The sequence below is a fragment of the Miniopterus natalensis genome, chromosome 14 (genome assembly GCF_054644295.1).
Source record: "Miniopterus natalensis isolate mMinNat1 chromosome 14, mMinNat1.hap1, whole genome shotgun sequence".
In the NCBI taxonomy this organism is placed as follows: Eukaryota; Metazoa; Chordata; class Mammalia; order Chiroptera; family Miniopteridae; genus Miniopterus; species Miniopterus natalensis.
The window spans coordinates 13,178,710-13,196,019 of record NC_142094.1 but is presented as its reverse complement, the minus strand read 5'-3'; the positions used below and the strand labels follow the sequence as shown (position 1 = coordinate 13,196,019).

Sequence of the window (17,310 nt, the reverse complement as noted above, 5' to 3'; positions counted from 1 at the left end):
AGCTCCAAGGAGTTTACAGATTAGAATGAAGATAAATAACTAACCCAGGGATTGAAAAACGATATAATAATTGGTACAATGAGATTACTCCCCTAGGTTCTCCAGAAGCACATAGAAAGGAAACCTCACCTTTGGAGTGGGGGGTGGGAGTAATGGACGACTCCTCCTCATGGAAATCTTAGGTCCAGAAGATTCGCTTCTAGCTTGGTGGATTCATTGAGAGAGGCCAGGAGGCCATCCCAGGAAGAAAATACAAAAGGTGTCCTCACCTGGAAGCTAGAGAGAGGCTGGAGAAATGACCACCAGCCTAGAGCAGAGTGTGGAAGATCATGGGAAGAGAAAAGACAGGCCCAGAGAGGGGAGGAAAACACCCACCACCTTCCATCCTCGCCACCAGCTGCTTTGTTATCTCTCCTGATGTGGCGATTCATCCAACCTTCACTCAGGTTAACAATTTTAAAACCATGCCTGGCTCATTTTTCTTCATCTCCCACACCTACTCTATCAGCAGGGATGGGAACCTTAGCAACTTTCATTTACATACTCATCCATCCTTTATTTCAAAAAAAACAAACTTATTTTTGAGGTCCTTACCATTTAGTGACTTTGAAACTTTCATTAAATGAATGTTAATGATGACAATAATGAAGCAAGACATGCCTGAAATTTTGGAGTGGGCACGATTGGTTGGTTCTTGGCTCTACTTTTCAATTCCTAACTATGTAACCTTGGGAAGGTCCCTTGAGCTCTCCAAGGCCTTGAGCAAGGGCAGAAAGGAGCTAACTCTGTGGTCCTCAGAGTGCTCACCATTGAGTCATTACACATTACATAGGAGGCGTCCTTGTCTCCTCACTCTCCCTCCTGACCTCCACGTCTCTTTTGAGACCCCTTGTATTCCATTTCTAAACATACATTGACTCTTCTGCTTGATTTTCAGCAACTGTGAGCCAAGGCGACATTTTAGATTTTTTCTTTTAATAGAAGACTTTCTTGATTCACGTTTCTACTTTTGCTTAGTTTTTATTTACATGGGAGCCTTGTTCTGTTGGCCTTGGGTGTAAGAGAGAAGATGCCTAGTTTCCCTTTCAGTTGCCTCAAGTGTGGGCAGAGAGGAGATTAGGAAAAGAGCAAAGGATTCATGACTTGCTTTTTAAAAAATTTTTAATTGATTGATTGATTTTAAAGAGAAGGGAAGGGGAGAGAGAGAGAAAGAGAGACAGAGAGAGAAACCAGCACACGGAATTGTTGTTTCATTTATTTGTGCATTCATTGGTTGATTCTTGTATGTGCCCTGCCAGGGATCAAACCCTCAACCTTGGCATATGGGGAGGATGCTCCAATCAACTGAGCTACCCAGCCAGGGCTTATGCATGACCTTCTGAAGTGGAGGCATGTGTGTGGGTCCCAGTTCTGTTACTCTGAAGCTGTTATATTAACTTCTTTGAGCCTCAGTTTCCTTATCTTTGACATGACAAAAATGCTTCCATTTTTTTCTGCCTATATGATCACACTTGGCCATTTGCCTCAATCAATTTACAGTCTGTCCATGGGAAGGACCACAGGGATCTTCCCAAGGCCCTGCAGCATCCTGCAGGCTCCATCTCCTTCCCTTCATTCCTTTGCCTACTTCCCAACCTTTTTTATTCTACAGATGGTATCTTGTTTTCCTCTGTCCAGTGGATATTTGGGATTGATGATTTAGTAAAATAGCCTTGTTGCTTTGTAATTCTGACTTCACCTCTACACATCATATTTTATATTCCCCTTTCCTTCAATGGAGAATGGTCCTGGGGTCAGCCTAGTCCTATTTCCACCTCCACACTCATTTCCTGATCCAGAGAGAACACCTTTTCTGGAAAGGAGTACATATATTATTTAATTCCATCTTAATGAAGTAAACAACTAATATGTTTAAGAAATATAAATTGGACCCTAAGTATACTTTGAATAGCCTCCTAGAAATCATTTAAGATACTTCTTTGTGTTGTGAGAATGATTTGAGTTGAAATAATATGTTTACTATCCTCTGTATAAGTTTAATTTGTAAATGTCTCCGGCAACAATAACAATGAAATTTCAGTAAACTCTTTAATTGTATGTTGATGTCCTCTTTTTTATTCTTCTTGTAAATTTAAACAAGACATCTCAACAATGTCTTTATGCCATGATATTGTACTCTAAGTTAAACTCTTTAATGGAATGTCCTCTTGATTTCAGCATTGCTATCTTTTTTATTATGCAGACCTATCAGCTGGGTTTGCTACCGACCTGAACTAGAGGGGTGTGTGTGTGTGTGTGTGTGTTAACTATAGTCACCATGAGGTTATGAGGGCAGGTGGACAATTGTCCAAAGTGTAAGAGCCTGATAAAGGAGGCAGTCAGTATAGGAGCTCTGGATCGGTTGTTTTGTATTTGGAAAAAAGTATGCTCATGAGCTTGTTGCTTCCTATGTCTCAGAACTGGCTAATCCTAGGAGGGGAAGTCCCTTCAGGGTCAGCAAGGCCCAGATGTCAAAGCATCAGAAATAGAGAATAGAAGACATGGTTATTATAACCCATGATGCCAAAAGAGATTCATTACTCTCTAAACACCATGGGGCATGCAACAAGACTACAATCTCTGCCGCTATCTCGATACACTTGCTGTTACAAGACAAGAACTGTTGCTATGATGTGCCTAGAGCAAATAGTAAATCTCAATACTCCAATACTCCACATACTTTTATTGAAGATTATATACATAGACACTACAAAGACTCGAGGGTTCTCCAGAGACCTTAAAATTCTATTCAATTCAGCGGTAACCAGATGCTTCAATCACTTTCCTTATGGGTCATGTGTGGTTTATTTTGCTTCTGGATATATCTTGCAGAGAGTCTTTGCTTGTGCTAATTCTTAAAGTAGCAAGTATCTTCTATTGCTTCTGTCTCAGTTGAACCATCACTGTTCTTATCTTTTGGTACTAACCCTGTCATCTTCTTGGACCCTGTAGCTCACTCCCTGCTGAGGTACATTGTCACCAAGCCCCTGTTGGTATCACTACACAGTTGGAAACAAATGTCTTTCACTGCTGGATTACAACTTGTTTCTGTTAACTTACCTGGGAGGGATGGACACCCATCACTGTAGTATAGGGTTATCAAGCATCAAAAAGTGCTCCCTACTGCTCTGTGTTTTGGTAAAAAAGATGAGACTCAGAAATCACATTTTGAAATAACAAAAGGATCACTTGACCCAAGTCTTTCTGTGTTTTTGTTTGTTTTTTAGGGGTACTTTTAAGGTTCATTCTGGAGACTTATATATGCTAAGTCTTTAGATTCCACTCTGGGAATTTGTTAGTAATTTTTTCGTAGAATTGGTGAGTCAGGCTTCTCATTCATATTTGTGAATTAAGGACACCTGGGGGTATCTGCTGTCACTGAATAAATCAATTTGTCAGATAGGCCTCTCCTCTGCTTGAGAAATCTCTGTGTTGGTGGGCTTTTTGACAAGATTGCACTGGATCAATAGTTGGAGAGCTGTTAGGCTGAGAAACCTCGAACACCATGATGAGGAAGGACAGCATTCCCACTAGAACCTCTAGTTACCCGCAGGAATTTACTTTCATTTCTCTTATCTGACTTCCCTTTCCTTCCTCATTATATTCTCTGTGCACTATACGATTGATCAATATTCTATTTAAAGCATAGCTACTACAAGTATACAAGACTGCTCATTTCAGCACTGGCTATAACAATGCAAAACTGGAAATAATATAAATGTCCATATGACTTTTCCATAATATACAATCCTATGATGCCACCAAAAAGAGATAAACCTCTGAGCACTAACATAAAAAATGCCCATGATTTTGACTTTAATATAAGTTTTTAAAGGCAGATTAACGGGAATAATAAATGAGTCATAGCTACATGCAATGACATGATTGAATCTCACTAACAATAACTGAAAGGAGCTAGGTATAAAAAGAATACATAATATGATTACATTTATATATAAAGTTCACAAACCAGCACAGCTCATCTGTGGCCATGTTCTGGGGTGGGACTCCATTGTAGGCATGTTTGAAAAGTGTCTCCAGTATTTCTAAGGCAGCGCCAAGGTGGAGATTCTATGCCCAGAGTCCAGAAGCCTGCACTGTGCTGTCTGACAACCAGCCTGAGTCAGGACATCCCCTGATGTCATAGTGACAACATGGGCCTGAGAAGGGCAAATAGCCACCAGGTTGTTGGCCCGGGCAGCTGTGCAAATAACTAACTTTGCAGTGACACTTGTAGATCAGGCCAGGCCACACTCATATTTGAGGCAAAGGGAGCTGGATTCCTGTAACTTGGATCTCACCTGGCTGAGAGAGGTGGAGACCCATTAAACCAGTCTGGGAAGGGCTGGCTGTTACTTTGGGCTGACTGCTCTCTTGTGTGGCGAGGGAGGTTGAAATGGTTTTAGAGAATTAGACTTCCCACTCCATCAAAACAGGTCAAACATCAGAAGAGTCCTGTAAGCCACTGGGTCACATTCTCCTCATTGCCAAGAAAATAACACTTTACCCTTCCCAGTCGCATATCTTGCTAGTGGAATGCGATTTTGCCAATGAATAGTGAATCCTGAGTGATAAAACTGTGGGTAAGGGCAAGGATAGGGGGACAGCTATTACAGGTTCCGGAGAAATGGAACTCTCAGACAGTGAAGCCGGAAGCCGAAGACTGGTTTCACCTTGGCACTGAAAACTCACCCATAGATTTATTTTCATGCAATTTGCCTTAAAGTGATCATTTATTTGCAGGAGAAATAGCACTTGGCAAGCCAGTGCGACATACCAATGAGGAGGCCCAGGGCTTTGCATTTTTTTCAAAATGTGTTTTATAACATTCACTTATCTGTAGGCAGCCAGAGCTGCACTGGTTGGAAAGCAGGGGGAGAGATAAGGGGTTTTACAGGGAAGGTTAATATTTGGCGGGGCTCGAGGGGGAATAAAAGGAAATTACAGGTTGAGAATGAATGTGTTTATGCATTTAAACTGTTAGTTCCTTTTAAATATCAAATTTTATGGATAATGCACATCGAAGAACACTTTTCATGGAAAGATGATAAAATGTTTTGAACGTCAACATATTATTATGAAGAAATTCTTTTACTTTTCAAAGTATTTGAAATGGTGCCCTTCTGCAGCATGCTGCAAAGAGAAACAGAATGAATCCCTGGGGTAAAAGGACACCCCTCAGAGATAGTGGTGCCTACCCACCAGGCACAGGATCAACTGGCAAAATGTCATTAGACACCCAACCCCGAAGCTGCTGAGTTCAACAAAGGCCTGTTAAGCAACCTTCCCCATGCAAAGCAAGCAAAAGCCAGGTTCAAGGATCCAGGAATGAAGATGATATTCTTGGCCTTAAGGGGCTCTCAGACTTGGCTGTGGGGAGCAGATATGTGCATTTTTGATACAAGACAATATCAGTTATGGAAAGGTGTAAAGAAGATGGAGAAGGGGGAGCTTGAGGGGAATTTTCAGACCTGATTGTGTTTACTCTGATTTTTTATGGATCAGTGAGTATATTAGTTTGCTAGGGCTGCCCATAATAAAGTGATTAAATAGCAGAAACCTATTGTCTCACAGTTCTGGAGGCTGGAAGTACAAGATCGAGGTGTTGACAGAGTTGGTTCCTTCTGAGGGCTGTGAGGGAGAATCTGTCCCTTGCTTTTCTCCTGGCTCCCAGGGGTTTGCTGGCAATATTAGGCCTTCCCGGACTTGTCAGTGCATCGTCCAGACTCTGCCAACATCTTCACATGGCACTGTCCCTTCCATAAGGACATGGTAATACTGGATGAAGGTCCATCCTAATGACCTTATTTTAACCTGATCATCTGCAAAAACCCTATATCCAAAGAAGATCATTTCATGGGCACTGGGGATAGTACCTCAGCCTCTTTTGGGGGACACAATTCAACTCATAACAATAGGAGCTCTGCAGGTAGAGAAGGGAAGGAGTCTTCCAGGTAGAAACAGCACTGTGTTGAAGATGTGGAGCATTCAGTACCTCCTGGTCATTGCAGGCCCTCTGCACTTGGGTGTCTGGGCTGGATCCCCTCACCCTCAAGTAGCATTCTTGGGCTTCAGCTGGTTGCTGTTTCCTATATTTGTGTCACACACTCCCTGGGTGCCCCACCTTGCCAGTGTGTCTTTGATCTCATTGGTCTCATGGTGAGGATCCACTTCATTTGCCTTCAGGATGTCTTTTACTTTGATGAAATAACTCTTCTTTCTTTACTAGTACAGTTATTAGGTTGTTTAACCTTTTCTTTATTTTTGTCTTCAAGTTAAAATGTACAAATTCAGGTTTCCAGCATTCTAAATAGTCTTCTCTTTCATGATCAAGATTTATTTGCTGTTCCTTGTGAGGACCTCAACATTTGTTGATTTTTAAGAACAGAATTCAGAAGACTCTCTTGTTCCAAGACTGATCAACGCTGGAATAAATTCACTTTGACAATCTAGTCAACATGAGGACAGCAAAGTCATAGGCTTTCAATCAGGAAGAGATTGACCTACCTAGATTATGAGGTTGACTTGATGGATAGAAATGCATGCCAGGATTAGAGAGTGAAGACCTATTTCATAAACAGTGGATTCATCCGTGAATATTGTTCTGCTACGGTGGCTTTTGCTTCTTGATGCAGACTTTTAACTGCAGGGTCTCAAATGATGAATCCTTGGATGAAAAGAAGCCCAGTGGTATTGTTAGGTTGACTCTACAATGAACTCTCAGAGTAATCACATTTTCATTGACACCTAGTGCTGGCTCCACATGGGGTCTGATACACACATGTTGAATATGAGGTGGTCTATGTAAAAAAGCTTTTGTTCTTGTATATGACTTACAGGTGTGTGTGTGTGTGCATGCATGTGCATGTTTGTCTGTGCCCGTATTTAAGCCTCACATTACCTGGATGCCAGCACACTCAAGGAAATCATACTTAAGTCTGAAGTCTTACAGTCTTAATTAAAACTGGTGGTACAGAGGAAAAGTTTCCAAGAGGCAGTGGAATCCTGGGTCCCCACACTTGGAGGGGACATGGAGCTGCCTTTAGAACACTTTCCAGTCCCAGACGAATACAGGGACTTACAGTTCATCGCAGTCACCCACACCTCTACTCTTAATATGGAGAACTCCCTAGGGAAATGGCATAGGAAAGCAGCAACTATGACTTGCTTGTGGTACTTTTTTCTGTCTAGTATTGCTTGATATGTTTTTTGTGGAGAGCCTTCTAAAATTCTAAAGGCTTAGAGTTTCCAAAAGCATTCTTGTCAGGCAGCTTTGCACACCAGGACCTGAACTGAGCACCCTGGCTTCGCAGGCAGTGCTGTAGCCTGCGTGCTTTCCAAGAACTCTGTGTCTCTGGCAACAAAGGAGCACACTTTTCTTCTCAAAGGTTGTACGTGAGGGGCGTGTGAAAGACAGCCCGTGCCCCCCCGAGGCTCGCGTGTGCTACATACTCCAAAACATCCTTGTAGCAATTCAGAACCACTAGCTGAAAAATGCAGTCACCAGGAGTAAAAGTATAAGGAACCATGAGTAAAGAAAATAACATAAAAGTAAATTCCTTCAACGCAGGTCTCAGTGAGGGGACAGAAAGGCAGTGTCAGCAAGTCACCTGCTGCCTGTGGGTGGAGCTAGTGAGCACGAGAGGGGTGGAGTAAAGTCCTGGCTCCAGGGGAAAATGGGGAAAGGAAAGAAACTGGCATTTTGTGCATCAGTTATATGCCATTCCTTATTCTAGACACTTTATCTGTGCTCTCCTATTGAATCTCTTAACAAATATGTGAGGTATGTAGTATTATCCCCACTTTATTGACCAAGACCGTGGATGAGAGAAGATAAGAACAGTTGTAGTTGGTGTTTAAGCCCAGGGGGAGCCACCTGCCAGCACAGTGCTCCCTGAGCGAGGTGGGTGGGGACAGGGGGACAGCTACAGGAGCACTGGTCTCTTTCAGAGCCTTCGGCCAGGCTGCCTGTCCAAAGGATTTTTTCCACTGGTCCTATGTCGGTTCCCAGAATTTCACTGTTACATCGCCTTCTCTAGTTTCTGCCTTTGGAACATGAATTATGATCATATAAAAGGAGAGGAACAACTTCTGTGCCTAACAGAAAAGGAAAATGGACCAGTGCTGGGAGCTGCGGGTAATGAAAGCACACCCTTTACCGATTCCTATTTAAGCAGAGATTGCTTTTGCCCTCAAAAACGACTTCATAACCTGGGTTTTTAAAAATGAAATGCAAAAATACTAACATCCTATAAAATAACAAGTTATCACCTATTAGAACCAAATTAAATTGGCAATGTTTAGGGATTTATTGCGCCCTCCCCATGGCATTTGTGTATGGTTCAGCCTAATAGTTAATGACCATGCAGAGTTAGGAACCACAACGCTGTGCATCTCAGCTCGGCCAGTCCTCACGCTTCTCTACAATGAAACAAATGGGAGCCTCAAGGTGCAAGTAAGGCGCTCGCTGCTCTCTGGAGTTAGGCTGGAAATCTAGATTCTAAATCCAGCCAAAGGGGTGGAAAACAGGGCAGGTCTGGAGAAAGCATTTGCCTTGCAGCACATGACTGATAACGTGACAGAGGACCCCTGGGGTTATGGGTCCATCTCCACGATTTCATCAGAGAGCCCAGTGACCTCCACGCCACTAAATTAGGGGACTGACTATATCTTATTTGGCCCACCAGCAGTACTCAATAGCCTATCCTTCTACACAAACTCTGGTTTTTGTTCATGATGTTATCATGTTTTGTGATTTTTGTTGTTTGGTTTTTACTTTTCTCCTTGCCTGGCTGGCTGTTCTTTTTACATCTCGCCTGCAGGTTCCTTCTCTACGCTTCCATGAATTCTTCTCTTATTACTCTGTCTTTTCTTTTGGGACTATCAACACACTAGTTTCAATATATGCATAGCCCCTAAATATTTCTCCCCAGAACCCAGTCACTTCCTCTTAGCCTAGATTTACATATTTAAACATCTAGTTGACATCTTTACCTGGATATCTCCTAGGCCCTTAAAACTGGCTGAATCTAAAACTGAGCTTGTGGCTTTTTCTTCCAAGTCTGACCTTCCTCTAGTACACTCTTAGTTAACAACACCACCATCTAGTCCTTATATTTGCAACCCAACTGCTTTTCATTTCTGTTTATTTCTCTCCAAAACATGGTTGTTACTTCTGTCATACAAACATCCCTTGTGTCTGACCTGAGCCATGCTAATAGACTCTTAACAGGACTTTGCATTTACTTTATCCCTTCTAATCATTTCCCCACCATGCAGAAAAAAAGAAATGTAAATATTATCACATCACACTCCTCCTTTCATACCCTTCAGTGCCTTCTTGCTGTTGTAATGCCATCTCCATTGCACACCAAGTCTCCATTGCCTCTGCTGCTCTGCTAAGCCACTAAGGAAAAGAGCTTATGCAAAGGCCCTGGGGTTAGGAGATAACTTCCAGATTTTTGAAGGTGCCATTTTTATCTCTTACTGCAGGGCCTTTGCACAAGCTGTTTTCTCTTTCTGGACCACTCTCCTCATGCCCATAACTCTTGCCTAGCTGGTTCCTAACCTTATACTTCAGATCCCTAATCTCTCATCTCTATGAATAGGTCAATTGATCATATATTTTTGTAGCATTATATACCTTTTTGTTATAACATTTATTACAGTCAGCATTTCATTATTGCCTTTATTCTGATAGGGAATTAGGGTTTATAAAGGTAAAGTAATATACCTGTGGTTACTCAAATTAAAAGTGGTTAAAATTAAAATCAAATCCAAAATTGCCAACTTTCGACCCCTTGCCACATGCACCTCGCCACTCTAGCTCTTGAGCACCCTCATTGTAGCTACACCTGGATCTATAAATTCACTTCTGGTCTTCGGAGTTTTAATTTCACTCTTGATTTAAATTCAGAATTGATTCTGTGCATTTCCACAGGCTATATTTGACTAGCTTCAAGTAAGAACAAAAACACCACATAGATTTCATAAGGAAATCATTCAGGTTAGTGCATACAATCTGATTTTGTGTTTTAATGAGTATAATTATCCATCATTTTCATAATTCTCTTTATTGGCACAGGCCAGGTGGGGTAGGTTATCATATGCAAATCAGCTTCCCCCATTGCAGCCATCAACTCACGGCAATTAACTGAAATGAATTCTTTATAGTTGCTATAAGTACTTATTCGTTTCCAAGTTCAACTGGAAGATTTAATGAGCTTACAAATGTGGAGAGTTTTCAAGGTAGCATTCTTTAAGGCAGCAATGTGTCCAAACGAGGTCTCAATGACACTTTTGTAATCCCTTCAAAACTTGAATCTTTCCAAACATACAATGTAAACCAAAGCTTGTCAGGGCCCCTTGATTGTTCCTCTCCATTTATTCAGAAATCTGGATAATGTGCATTTCTCTTAGGTTTAATTTTTGTTTTCTGATACCCCATCTGAATAAAGACATTAAAAATGAAGACATTAAAACCTAAGAAGGGAAAGAAGAGGGGATGGCTCTGAAACTTTGTTCCCCAACACATTTCTGCAGGAAAAAAGGCTGGAAAACTTGGCAATCATATTTCAAGAGAGTGTATGGTCTCTGGAAAGAAAAAATTAAAGGAAAGAAAGTAGGTCCTAGAAATTGGGCTCTGTGTATGTAGATTTTAATCCAGGTCTATATGCCTGATACCTGTTTGCCTAATTAACGATGGAGTATGGTGCAGTGGACTTTGCTGCTAGAGGAACATCACAAGTCATGGATTCATTTTAGCTGTCCCTGGAAACTTCTGGGGCACTGTGAAAGCACCCCAGCAGGTCCTGGTATGGGGGATTCTGGCCCATGAGCCACGTCTCGGCCAGCGTCCTGGCTTTGGGTTGGTGTCAGCACTGAAGGAAGCTAGGCTGGAACGTGAGGCCAGCAGCTCACCACCGCAGGCATGGAGCACGTTGGGAGCACAGCCATGGAGAGTGTGCTCCTGGAGCCTGACCGGGCAACCTGAAGACCACCTAGAAACCAGGCCTGGCAGTCAGATAGTACGGAAAAGAAGGTGGACGCTGAAAATAACTGCCTGTCCGTCGAACATGCTAGTTTCTTCGGAGGCCTGGAAACAGACGGCGTCATCATTTTCTTTGTGACTTCGCCCTCTACAAAGGGCTGTGGCAGAGTTACAGCGAGGAGGCCGAGCGGGGTGGGCAAGCCCCGGTGAGGGGAGCCCGGCGCAGGGCTCAGGAATGGGTGGGGCCCGTTGGCGGTGGTCAACCTGGAGAAGGGAGACTGTGGAACCTGGGAGGACATGGTGTAAAGGAAGGAAACTATTAAACCTTAAGAGCATCCTCAGGTGAGAGTGGATATTTCATTAACAGCATAAAGCAGAAAATCCCTATAAAGCCTGAAATTTCTATTTATTTATTAGCTAACAAGTCTTAGGGTGTCAACCATGTGGGAAGAACTGAACATGGTGCTAGAGAAACAGGGGCGAGTCTAATGAGTAAATCAACAAAAACATGGTCTCCTGCACCAGTGATGCCTACAGGGCGGCGAAAGGTTTCTTGAGCTAGTGACATTTAATTTGAGATCAAAAGGCAAGTAGGAAAAAACAAATATGGACCAATATTTCAGAAAGGGAAAAAGGACAGCATGTATGAAGGCTCTAAGGAGTTAGATGTTAGACATGCTGGAGGAAAAGGAGAGGAGAGAGCGTAGGTGGCTGGCCTTGCAGCAGGCGTATGTCTTTCGTATCACATATATTCTTTATGTGGTCCCTGCATTCTTTGTCTCCCAGGATTAATATATTTGCAACTATAATTAACATAAAATAACACACTTATTTAAAATTTATCATTTGATACATTTTGACATAAATGTTCACCCACAGAAGCATTATCATATTTGACACAATGAATATATCTATAAATCTCCAAAGTTTCCTCCTGTCACTCCATAGTCTCTTTCCTCCACCCCCCACCCCAGATATCCACTTGCATGCTTCTTATATACTACAGATTGGTTTCCATTTTCCAGAGTTTTATACAATTAGGATAATGCAACAAGTATAGTTTTTTGGGTCTGAGTTGCACTTAGCATAATTATTTGAGGTTCATGTGTATTGTTGTTTATATCAATAGCTCATTCCTCTTTATTTCTGAAAAATGTCCTGTTGTATGGATATAGAACAAGTTGTTGATCCATTCACCTGTTACTGGGCACTTGGATTGTTTCCACCTTTTTGCTATTTCAAATAAAGCTGCCATGAAAATGTATTTACATAATGAATGCTTTCATGAGTCTTGGGTAAACACCTAGGAATGGAATGACACATTCCATTCATAAGGTAGACACATGCTTAACTTGCATCAAACTATTTCTTAAGTGGTTATACCATTTTCCATTTCTGCCAGAAGTACGTGAGAGTTAAAATTGCTCCACACCCTTCATATGGTCATACTTTACTTGTAACCGTTCTGGTGAGAATGCCATATATCCTAATACAGGTTCATTTTCAATTCCATAATGACTGATGATGTTCAGCATTTTATATGTACCTACTTGCCACCTCTATATATTTGGGGAAGTGTTCATTCCAATCTTTTGCCCATTTCAAAATGGGGTTGTTTGTCTTTTTATTGAGTAGTAAGAGATCCACAAATATTATATATACAAGTCCATGCCATTGAATATATATTTTTGGTGAATAGCGAGTGTTGTTAAATGTATATTATAGATACAAGTTCATATTTTGAAGAGCAAATGTTATTAACTTTGATGAAATCCATGTTATTGATTTAATTATTTTCATATATTATATCTTTTGTGTTGTAGTTAAGGAATCTTTGCTAAATCCATGATTACTAAGATTTTCTCCTATGTTTTCTTCTAATAGTTTTATAGTATAAAATTTTACATTAAGGTCTAAGGCCAGGGTTCATTTTTGTGGATATATTGTTACAATGTCATTTTTTGAAAAAGGCCCTTTTCCCTTTGGATTGTCTTGGCATATTTTCACAGATCAAGTGGCCACATATTTTTGCATATATTCCTGGAACCTCTTGTCTGTTCCTTTGACTAATCTGTCTAAAAGTAGGCCAATACCATATTGCCTTGATTACTATAGCTTCATAATAAGTCTTTGAACAAAGCAGTTTAAGCCCTTCACCTTTGATCTGTTGGCTCCCAAAATGTTGTATTGACTACTCTAAATCTTTTATATTTCCACATAACATTTAGAATCAGCTTGTCAATTTCTATAACAACAGCAATAACAAAATTCCTCCTGAGATCTTCATTAGAATTATATTCAATCTATCTATTAATTTGGGGAAAATTAACATCTTAATAATTTTGAGTCTTTCAATTCATAAACATGACACATAGCTTCATTTATTTAGATGTTTTTAAAATTCTTTGAATAATATTTAAGTAGTTTCAGTGTACAGGCCTCGTGTATATTTTGTTAAATCTATCTCTATGTGCTTTATATTTTTTGTGATCGTGTAAATAATAATTGTATGTTAATTTATGAGTGCTTGTTATTAAATAGACATACATTTAATTTTTGTATTGTCTATCCTACAACCTTATATTCTGCTTCTTAATTAGCTATACTAGCTCTTTGTACATTCTATCACCTTTTTGCAGAGACGATCATGTTATCTGAGAGCAAAGATGATTTTTCTTCCACTTTCTCAAACTGAATGAATTTAATGCCTATTTTTGTTCAATCCATTGACTAAACGTCCAATACAATGTTGAATAAAAGAGGTGAGAGTGTATATGCTTGCTTTATTTCTGATCTTAAGGAAAAAGCATTCAGTGTTTTACAATTAGGTATAGATTTTTTAATATATGTATTCTTTATCAGGGTGATGAAGTTCCCTTCTGCTTTTAATCAGGAATGAATGTTAAATTTTAAGTAAAATTTCCTTGTAATCTAATGATTAAATTATTTTAATTGACTGTTAAAATTGTGAATCAATTTATTATTTTTTAAAATATTAAACCAACCTTGCATTCCTTATATAAATATCACTTGCTCATGATGTATTCCTTTTAACACCTTGCTGGATTTGATTTCCTAACATTCTGGTACGAATTTTTGAAGCTATGTCAATGAGGACTGTATGTCTGTAACTTATTTTCTTTTTATGTCTTTGTCTAGTTATTATATAAAGGTAATGTTAGCTTCATAGAATGAATTGGAATGTTTTTCCTTCTCTTCAGTTTTCAGTGATTGTGGAGACTCTGAGATGACAGAATACAATTGGATCTAAAGCAATTAATCTTTCATAAAAAGTTAGCATTTTCTCTAATTGAACCCTTCTCTAACTTTAGTGTGCATGAGAAACACTTGGGAATTTTCTTTTGAATAAACATTTTGATTCAGAAAGTCCAAAATGGATCCACAGTTGGCATTAACAAAGGAAAACAAATCCTCCCCCCCCCCCCAGTTATTCCGTTATAGTTTATCTGTGTTCTGAGGACTCTTAGTCTATTCAGAGGTTCTCAATGTATGTTCACAGCCCACCAACATCAGAATCACTTGAGAATTTTTTTAAAAATGCACACGTTCTGTCTCCACTTCAAACCTGCTAAATCAATTACTCTGGGTGGGAAAATAGGGGGCAGGCTGCCCTTCAAAAGCTCTCAAGGCGACTCCAATGCACACTAACATTTGAGAACTACTACACTATGTTAATAAGAGAATCAATTAATCAATCAATCAATAAGAGATGCAATTAATTTTGTGCACGTTGTGTCATAGATATTTCTTCTGTACTGACTTCTTTTTTATCACATATGTGAAAGATCTGAGAGTGAGGGAGGAGGGTGAGTCCAATGTTTGAGTACTGTGGGGAAGGTATGGATAATCTTTAGGAAAATGGAGAAGCAGGCTGCTGAGAGTGTTAGTCACTGCTGGATGTCTACTTAAGCAATGCAATTGTCAGTCTTCATTGGTGTCCATTTTCCCAATTGTGCAATCTTCCCTTCAATTATGAACTGTTCAAGGTACAGGGGTGGAGAAGGCAGTTTCTTGGATTTGTACACAGTTATTTTGCCAAATGAGTAAAAGGGAAGGAGAAAAGTGTGCCGTAGTTGAGAGTAACTGCAAGAAAGTAAATGACTGTAATCATGGACCATAGTCTGGATGCTGTATAAAGAGAGAAATGACGGCAAGAAGAGGATAATAGCAGAAGAAAGTCCTGAGATCTATGGATAAAAGGTCTTGATGAGATGGAAGAACTGTTTCAGTAAATGTATTTCAGAAAATGAGCTGGGAGTATGAACGATCATGGCTGAAAAGTGAAATGCTTGTTTATGAATTCTGTTGTTTTATGTGATAAGAAGCTATAAAATGTGACCTTGAGAATAGAGTTTGAGATTATGGTGCCAGATCATGGGTACTGAGGAAGTGACAGAAGAGGTGAATAAATATTCACGTGCACATTGAACTTCTCTTTCATAAGTGATGTCAATCATAGTAGCGGGTGGATGAACTGGAAGTTGACAGCCAAGGACCAAATAACATAAAATAAGTTGGCAGTCATTACTGGCACAGAAAGGTTTTGATGGGCCCATATTTGTTTCTGTAGCAGGTTATTTTGAACTCCACCATAATGTCAAAAATGTATGTCCCTGGTATGCCCTAAAGTCATGCAATGTCTTTTGATAATAAGAGGCATAATTGTAATATCTGTGTGAGTTCTGATTTGGCCATGCAGATACAAAAAGTAGCCAACAGTTCTGCTAGAGACCACTGCGAAGGAAGAAATTGAATCCTATTAAGTGTCACATGTTTTCCTATTCATGACAGGAACGAAAAAGTTGGCTTTGAAAGGTTCCTACCCGCTCAGAAGTACAAGCATGGAGACTGTCTCTGCTGTGCCCGCTAACATCCGTTCTACTTGTTTTTCACATTTGCAGAGAGTGAAGAAGTTTATCAAAGGCAGGTGCTGTCGATTTCATGTATCATCTTTGGAATTGTCATCGTGGGCATGTTCTGTGCAGCATTCTACTTCAAAAGCAAGTAAGACCATTTCTCTCAAGCGTTAAAAGATTCCTTCTCAGAGGAAGTACTTTGTCTTTCTTTAAATTCTCAGTCTACGCTCCTGGCAGAGGGGTCTTGTGCAAATGGGCCCATCCAACATCTACATTGACTTAGAATCTTTTGTAGACTGTGGTGAGTGCACTATAGCATTTGTGTGCATGTGCGTGGTTTATCTTCGGTGCACATAGTTATCATTCCTCTCTGTGATCATAAAAATCCTGTGGTTTTTGCACATGTTGATTACCTGCCAGAATTAAAGGCTCAGCATCTGCCTGTGACTAAGGACTTAACTCTTCTGAGCAGAGTGGTCACTGCTGTAGAGTTAAACATTATCAACCAGTATCTATTTTTTTTCTTAAAAGAAAAATCTAGGCTTTTTTTTTATAGTGTTTTTTACTTGATACTCATAAAGGTTTTAGCCAAATATGAAATATGAATATTATAGAATCTATTTCAGTTCACCAGTTGGTATGCATATCTCAAATATGCCCTATATTCCCTTTGCCAAGAAACCAGACCTTCTGCAGATAAAAGTACTTATTTCTGACTAATAAAGTAGGCTAAAAATATAATACATATACACATATATAAGTATATAAGTATAAACATGTGTGTGCATATATCTTTATTTTAAATGAATTTTGATACAGGTATTTTTTTTTAATAGAAATAGCGTAATCTTCACTTAAACTAAGAAATGCAGCTAAAAATGCTAAATTTCTTGGTTTCTTATAAGGCATGTAAGCCTGAATAAGTTGGCACTGATTCTGTTCCTATAGCTTGTCTGAAACCCAAGCCAAAGCATGATTGCTTTTCAATGCACATATATTTTTCTATCCATTTGCTGTTCTAAAAATGGATCAATTTCCAGATATGGTCAATTTCCAGATACCTGTCTGCGTGTATGTTGAATTTTTTTAAAATAACGAAACTCAGGTATGAATCCAGAATTAGTAACTATTATTTTTTAATATACTAGTTTAAAATAGGTTTAGATTTTCAGAATTACTGTGAAAATAGTACAGATAGATTCCACATACCCAGACTCAGTTTCCCTTGTTATTGTCTTATATTAATATGATGCATTTAATACTGATACAGTACTACTAACTAAAGTTCATACTTCCAGGTTTCTTTAGTTTTCACCTAATGTGCTTTTTTTGTTACAGGGCCACATTATATTTAATTATCACATCTCCTAGGCAACTCTTGGTTGTGACAGTTATTGGTGTTCA

General features: G+C 39.7%; 1 protein-coding gene across 4 annotated transcripts in view; it reads left to right on the top strand.

The window, feature by feature from the left end:
• NRG3 (neuregulin 3) overlaps window positions 1–17,310 on the top strand; it is a 953,370-nt gene that overhangs the window by 896,327 nt on the left and 39,733 nt on the right. For all 4 annotated transcript variants that reach the window (XM_087824121.1, XM_087824120.1, XM_087824119.1 and 1 more), the window contains exon 5: window positions 15,952–16,054. In XM_087824121.1, the coding sequence (XP_087680247.1) occupies window positions 15,952–16,054 (103 nt within the window). The remainder of the gene's footprint in view (window positions 1–15,951; window positions 16,055–17,310) is intronic.